The sequence below is a fragment of the Panthera pardus genome, unplaced genomic scaffold (assembly GCF_024362965.1).
Source record: "Panthera pardus isolate Hobbes unplaced genomic scaffold, ASM2436296v1 HiC_scaffold_26, whole genome shotgun sequence".
Lineage (NCBI taxonomy): Eukaryota > Metazoa > Chordata > Mammalia > Carnivora > Felidae > Panthera > Panthera pardus.
Genome location: NW_026526832.1, coordinates 9727771 through 9735719, shown reverse-complemented (window position 1 = coordinate 9735719; position 7949 = coordinate 9727771). Strand labels below are relative to the sequence as shown.

Below are 7949 nucleotides of genomic sequence, written 5' to 3'. Positions count from 1 at the left end.
AAAAAAAAAAAAAAAAAAATTAAGTAAATGCAGAAACACCTGGATCATGGTGTGAGGCCCTGAAACCGAGTCCCTGTCCTCTTTCAAGAAAGCCTGGCCAGAGTACTCCAGCCCCCTGCCCTTCTACCTGCCCCTTCCCTCCAGGAGAAGTTGCTCCAGTACAAGGAACTGCCTTTGACCTGAGGAAGCCGGTGGAGCTTGGAAAACACCTGCAGGAGTTCCGTATCCACGGCTTTGACCACAATTTCTGTCTGAAGGGATCTAAAGACAAGCACTTTTGTGCACGGTAGGTGCTTTTCCCTGACTGCCTGTGTAGGGAGGAAGAGATCTCACCTCCTAGGTGAGGAGTTTTTCCTCTGGCCACCTTGATAGCATTTACTACGCTACAGGGACCATAGCTGCAGGGACCATATAACCACATCCCCGTCTTTTCAAAGCTCCTGTTCCGCGGAGCAGCGCCACCGAACGTCTCTCCCCCCTCCCCCACCACTGCCTTGTCTCTTCCCCCGCCCACCCTGTGCTCCCACCTGGCATCCTGTCTCTCTTTGCTCCCTCTCTCCCCATCGGAGCCTGTTCTTTCAGGCCCACTCTTTTGTTAGAAGCCCTAATTCCTCTGAAGTCAGCTCTGCTTTCCTTGACCTTCCGGAGCCCCGTTTGTGATGCATGGAAAGTCAGAGGCTGCACCTCTCCTAGGGCGCCCACCGCCAGCAGCCTGGCCTGCGAGGCATTTGTGTGCACTCTCTCCTCCCCGCTAACCTCCCGGCTCCTCCTGCTACCTCTGTGCATCCCCAGCTCTGCCCGAGCACCTCACCCCACGCGTGGCAATAGCAAATGCACGTCTGTAGAATAAATGGATTTTAAATAAGGCAGAGAATATGATTCCAACTCTAATGGAAACTTCAAAAGCCTTCTCTCCCTTAGAGCCCCAGTCCCTGTGTTCTTCCAGATGGAGTCCACTCTTCTCCTCTGGCCCATTTCTCTCTCTAGTCTGGAGGACACTCTCTTGCCTACTCTCCATTATTCAAGTCCTGGCCCTCCTCTTCCCAGAACCTCTTGATTGACTACGTTGTTGGGATGTTTTACCTCGTTTTTTTAAAAAAGGAAACCGTGAATCCAGCAGAAACTGACAGCACCTCTGTTCTCAGGGGGAGATCTGACTAAAAAGCCCAGCCTGCTCTAGCCCCAGGGAAGGGTGACAGTTTAATTTAGACAAGCGTCTCTTCTCTTTCAAAAGACACAGCTGGTGGCTTTGCCAGGCCAAGCAGAGAGCATCAGCTCTTCCTGAGAAAGCTCCTCCGGAATCTGACAACTGTGTCTCTGCGGCCTGACCGCCCCCCGCATGCGCACGCGCGCACACACACACACACACACACACACACACACACACACACGTCTGGCCAGGGTGAGCCTTCCTCAGAGAAGCCAAGATCACAGTGAGAAGTTGCTACTGGAGGATCCTTACTTAGGACCACCTGCTCATGCCTCACCCATGAGACTGCGAGAATTTCCCATCATGCTCTTCCCATCTTTGTCTCCATGTATCTTGTCCCTGCTGTCACTGGGTCTGATTACTGTCTCGAGGCTGCTTCCCAGCTCCTACCTGTCCCGGCCAGTTTTTCTGCCCTTGTACCTCTATGATTTGCTTTGTCCCCAGGGTCCATCATGCTGGAAGCGGGCGGGTTCTGGAAGTGTACACCACCCAGCCCGGGGTCCAGTTTTACACGGGCAACTTCCTGGATGGCACGCTGAAGGGCAAGAGTGGAGCAGTCTATCCCAAGCACTCCGGCTTCTGCCTGGAGACCCAGAGCTGGCCTGATGCAGTCAATCAGGTAAAGCTACAGGCCAGCCTCTCAGTGGTGTTGTGTCCAAGGTCACACTGTATGACACAGGTCACAACCCTCAAGTCAGGTCTGTCTGACTCAAAAGTCCACATGTGTTCTCTTCTCCAAGTCGTGATAAACACAGGAAACCCAGAGCCAAGTTCCTAACATAGCATTTACTTTTTTTTAATCTCCTCTATTTTTTGCCTTCGAAGCCTTTACTCAGTTTAACGTTGCTCTTCTCAATCTTATCTTCTGCGACCACGCTTTTAAGATGGCTCTCTCTGTCTTCTCTTCCTATTTGCTTACTGGTAGCTTCTTTTTCTAGCCACTGCCTAGAAAAGTGCTCTTCAAAGCACCAGCTCAAAAGACTGTCTTGCAGTCTTGCCCCAGAATGTGAATCCACACAGCAAGGTCCTGCTACAGCACCATGTGCTCAGCAATGTAGTTGATTTTCATTCTGGCTCAAGTTATCTCACTGCAAACCAGTTACATTGGCAACTGGTTCTCAGAGCTGGCCTAGAGACCAGTCCAGAAGCCATCCTGAATGGTTGAGGGCACGACCCAAGCCGGCAAGGTGTAACCTGTATTGTTTTTCCCTTCACAGCCCCACTTCCCTCCTGTGCTGCTGAGGCCTGGTGAGGAGTATGACCACACCACTTGGTTCAAGTTTTCTGTCGCTTAAGGAAGTGTAAAGACCTCCAGGGCCAGGCTGGGGGCCCTTCAACAGCCTATCTCCTGTCCAGAGAGGAGATTGAGGCTTTACAAGTGATCCTGTGAATCAAAATCATATAAAGGGTAGCTTCACAATAATTAGTCTGGATCTTGATTTCCTTTCCCAGTGACTGGCTACAGGTTCAGTCTATGACCAGCTCTGTCCTCTGTGTGGTTTAGGGGATCCAACCGCCAAGGTTCTCGCCTAAGCCCTGACCCTAACCCGGAAGGGACACCCAGCCCCTTGCTGTGTTGGCCCCATCTCTCCACCCTTCTGCTTTCTTCTCTCCTTTTTGCCCCTCTTTTCTTTGATCCTACTCTCATTCCGTTTCTTTGTCCTCCTCCCCTACCTCAGGCCACCGCGTCCCTGCGCAGCAATTCAGAGCTCCCACAGAGCTCTGATAAGGTGGTAGATGATTGAGGGTGAAGGAGCTGGGGCTTAGGGAGGGCAAATGACCCTCATAAAGGCACACAACCAGAAGTTTTAGCCAAGACGTGACATCAGGTATCCACATTCAAGCCCCCTCTTTGGTTCCATTTCAGTCTGCCAGAGCACTCTCAGGATCGCTGGTGGACACAGGGGGTTCTGACCTTTGTTAGGACCAGCCTTTCTTCCCAGATTCACGCTTATGGGAAGCATTAGTCTGAGTCTGAGTTTAGCTGTTTCTAAGGATATGACTCAAAGGGCCAGGTCAAAATATCCAGGAAGAAATCTGTAATTTTGATCTCTGCCTTTGGGGTAGAGAAAGCCCCAGCCCAGGCAAGGCGTGGGAAAGAAAGCAAGCCTCTGGAGACAAGAGCTGTGTTCGTGTGGAAAGAGGGCCTTACCTGAAGACTGACTGTAGAGTGCACCTGGCACAAGACGTTGGTGTTACACAGTTGAGCCTGCAGCTCCCCTGTTTCCTGAACAATTGAATCATCAGTGATGGGTTGGGGTTGGTGGTTGGTTTAGAGTTTTAAAGAAATCTATCTTCTATTATATGCTAGCAACCAGTTGAAATAAAACCAGAACTTGCACCTTCGGAAGACTCCCAAGGCCTTCGCTTATCTTTAAATCTGTCAGACACGGACCTTTGGGAAATTGACCAAGTGTCGGGTATGTTCTGGATTCCACTGTGCTCTTCCAGTATGAGCCCCAGCACCTTCCTAGAAGAAAGTCACCTAACTGGCCACCTCCTGAGCTTCCCATACTTCCTTAGTAACAATAAACCAAAAGAAGCATTTATTTTTTTAAATGCATTTCAGCACGAATTTTCTGGATACCTACTGTGTATACAGTTTTCTGCTGAGTCTTAAGGAATTCAAGAAGTAATGTCTAAGATGTAGTGTATTCCCGGGGCGCCTGGGTGGCTGAGTCGGTCAAGCGGCCGACTTCAGCTCAGGTCATGATCTCGCGGTCCATGAGTTTGAGCCCTGCGTCGGGCTCTGTGCTGACAGCTCAGAGCCTGGAGCCTGTTTCAGATTCTGTGTCTCCCTCTCTCTCACCCTCCCCCGTTCGTGCTGTCTCAAAAATAAATAAACGTTTAAAAAAAAAAAAAAGATGTAGTGTATTCCCTCAGGGATATCAGTCTCTCTGGAGGAGACGAGACGGATAGCGACAGATGACGTAGAATTGCACCATGACAGCCCAAACCCTGAGCGCTGTCTCTACTGCTGGCGTTTACTACATGGGCAAACAACCCAATTTTGGGGATTGGGTGAGGCAAAGGGATTAGACATGAGATATCTTGAAGGTACGTCTACGTCCGCGGGGCTAGAACTAAAACTGGCCACTAGTCTACTTCTTTTTCCACAGGCCCTCCCTGTGCCCGTGACAAAGGACCTGAAAGGTGAACAGCAAATTCTTCAGTCAGCCAGGGCCCTGAGCCACAGATGCTGAGGCCCAGGACCCGTGGTCCTGTTTCTCTTCCCAAGTGGCTTTGAGCAGGCAGTGGGGGGGGGGGGGGTCTCACCATATTACTGTTTAGAGCCCTGTACAACCTATTTTCCATCACACATCCTTCTTCTAGGACCCTCTGGACAATTGAGTTCTTACCCTGTTACCATCTTTTAAAAAAATTTTTTTCTTAGTTCATTTTTTGAGAGACAGAGTATGAGCAAGGGAGGGGCAGAGAGAGAGGGGGACACAGAATCGGAAGCAGGCTCAGGATCTGAGCTGTCAGCACAGAGCCCGATGTGGGGCTCGAACTCACGAGCTGTGAGATCATGACCTGAGCCAAAGTCAGACGCTTAACTGACTGAGCCACCCAGGTGCCCCTTACCCTGTTACCATCTTACCTGGATTCTCCTCCTTCATGGATGAGACTGCCATTTTATGATTGCCCAAAGTATGTCTGAAGAAGTTATTTCATCTGACCCTTACAACCTGTAATGAGGTAGCAAAATCCCCATTAAAAATAAGAGGTCACTTGGGAATGCAAACTTGTGCAGCCACTCTGGAAAACAGTATAGAGGTTCCTCAAAAACTAAAAATAGAACTACCCTATGACCCAACAATTGCACTACTAGGCATTTATCCAAGGGATACAGGTGTGCTGTTTCAAAGGGACACATGCATCCCCATGTTTATAGCACTATCAACAATAGCCAAAGTATGGAAAGAGCCCAAATGTCCATTGATGGATGAATGGATAAAGATATGGTATATATATACCATGGAGTATTACTCGGCAATCAAAAAGAATGAAATCTGCCATTTGCAACTACGTGGATGGAACTGGAGGGTATTATGCTAAGTGAAATTAGAGAAAGACAAAAATCATATGACTTCCCTCATATGAGGACTTTAAGAGACAAAACAGATGAACATAAGGGAAGGGAAACAAAAATAATATAAAAACAGGGAGGGGTACAAAACAGAAGACTCATAAATATGGAGAACAAACTGAGGGTTGCTGGAAGGGTTGTGGGAGGTGGGATGGGCTAAATGGGTAAGGGGCACTAAGGAATCTACTCCTGAAATCATTGTTGCACTAAATGCTAACTAATTTGGATGTAAATTTTGAAAAATAAAAAATAAAATAAAAATAAAATAAAATAAAAAAGAAAATTAAAAAAATAAAGTTCAAGTAAAAAAAAAAAAAAAGAGGTCACAAGAGGTCACTGGCTGGAAAAAGTAACAATGCAAGCCAGTGTATGCTCTGCTGGCACCACACTCCAAAAAAAGTCCCCAGTTTTTCCGTTCAGAGGGAAAAGTCTAAGATTCATAACATACAGTACTGGTAAATGGAGAATTTTTACTCAATCACCATTAGTAGTAATGTAGATTAGTGCAACTTTTTTGGAGGGAAATTTGGCAGAATCTATCGATATTGGCAAACTTGGAAAACTCACGATCTAGTAATTCCACTTTTAGAAACCTTTTGTATATAAATCGGTCAGAGAAAGACTGACCTCACATGATTTCACTCATGTGGAATCTGAGAAACTTAACAGATGATCATAGGGGAAAGGAAGGAAAAGCAAGATAAAAACAGGGAGGCGAACCATAAGAGACTTACAGAGAACAAACGGAGGGTTGATGGGGGTGGGGAAAATGGGGGATGGGCCATTCAGGAGGGCACTGGTTGGGATGAGCACTGGGTATCGTATATAAATGATGAATCACTGGCTTCTACTCCTGAGGCCAAGACTACACTGTATGTTAACTAACTTGAGAATTTTTTTAAAAAAAAGTTTTTCAATAAAATTTTATGATTTGCCCTGCTCAAAAAAAGAAATCCTTTCTATAGAAATCTGTAAAGACAAACATTCAGACAAGGATGTTTATCTCAATCTAATCGGTAATAAGGAAAATTTTAAACTACCTAACACCCATCAATACAAGAATGGATAAATAATAATCCATACAATGGAATACTATGTGGCCATTAAAAGAGATGAGATCAGGGGCTCCTGGGTGGCTCAGTCAAGTGACTGAATCTTGATTTGGGTTCAAGTCATGATCTCGCGGCTCGTGAGTTCAAGCCCTGCATCAGGATCCCTGCGGATAGCACAGATCCTGCTTGGGATTCTCTCTCTCCCTCTCCCCTGCTCATGCTCTCTCTCAAAATAAACTTAAAATTATTAAAAAAAAAAAAAGAAAGAAAGAAACAGATTGGGCACCTGGGTGGCTCAGTCGGTTAAGCGCCAGACTTTGGCTCAGGTCATGATCTCACGGTCCGTGAGTTCGAGCCCCTCAGCAGGCTCTGTGCTGACAGCTTAGAGCCTGGAGCCTGCTTTGGATTCCGTGTCTCCCTCTCTCCGCCCCTCCCCTGCTCCTGCTCTCTCTCTCTCTCAAAATAATATTAAAAAAATTTTTTAACATACAAATAAATTACAAAGAAAAAATAAAGTAACATCTACCAGTCATTAAAAAAGTAATAAACTAAAAAACAAAGTTACGTAGCCCCAGTAAGGATATGCACCTTTAGGGCAGTTGAAGAAGATACTGGTAATTAATTGTGCTTACGAAAGACAATAAAAAGGTTAAGTATGTCAAGCTACAAATCTGATGAAAGTAGTATTTTAGAGAAATTGATCTTTTGTGGTAGCAACCAATCTATCCCTTTTCATGAAAAACACATAGAAAAGAGAACTTTGATTTCCCTAAGACCTACTACATAGTTACGAGACATGTAGAGTGTGACAAGGTCTCTATGAACTCACTAAAGATGTCAGCAAGAAACAAAACTTTACTGTCTAATAACAGGACACTTAGTTCATATGAGGTGGTGAAGACAAACATGGTATTATTCAATATGAAAACACCACATAACCACACAATTATTAAAGCCTTGTTGAAAAGGCAAAGTCTCTAGGCCCCCCAGGAGTCCATCCCTTCTTTACCATATACCCCCTACTACCCACAACCAGACTAGTACAATTATTCTTCAGTTTTGATCCTTCACAGGTGAGCATATCATTGACTTCAGTTCAATGATCTATGGATTCCTGTTTCGAATTCATGGAACTTATAAGTTCTTATCATTCGCTGTGGGATTTTCATTTTTCCAATTCCCAATCATTTTGCCTAACAAGGTAAGAGGTAATAATACTGAACACCTGCACAAATGTTGCTGTAAAGACATAAACTAAGATGGCCTGCTGTGGAGGTTGGACTATCGTGACTATCGGTAACCAATGATGGTCCACTCTCAAAGGACTGAAGGAAGTTATGTCAACGAATCCATGGATAGTTTGCAAAAAGTGGAACAGGAGAAAATACAGGACTACCAGCAGAAGACAGAAAGGAAACAGCACATACCCCCTGTTCCCCGGCCAGTTCCCATTCTCAGTCATAACCATCTTAAAGAACTGGATCACCAGTTTGCAGTGGGCTGTGTAGGCAGTTATGACAGGAGTACAATCCTTTTCCAAGTTTCAACTTCTCCCATTACTCAATCATAATTCAAGTCTCAGATGCTTTGGGTAGCA

At 45.9% G+C, this 7949-nt stretch overlaps 1 protein-coding gene across 2 annotated transcripts in view; it reads left to right on the top strand.

Annotated features, from left to right (window-relative positions):
- The window catches only part of GALM (galactose mutarotase), a 116121-nt gene extending 112565 nt beyond the window's left edge, over positions 1-3556 (top strand). For both annotated transcript variants that reach the window (XM_053890993.1, XM_019447116.2), the window contains exons 5-7: positions 145-286; positions 1655-1829; positions 2428-3556. In XM_053890993.1, the coding sequence (XP_053746968.1) occupies positions 145-286; positions 1655-1829; positions 2428-2505 (395 nt within the window). In that variant the 3' untranslated portion in view covers positions 2506-3556. The remainder of the gene's footprint in view (positions 1-144; positions 287-1654; positions 1830-2427) is intronic.
- The last annotated feature ends 4393 nt before the right edge of the window (positions 3557-7949 follow it).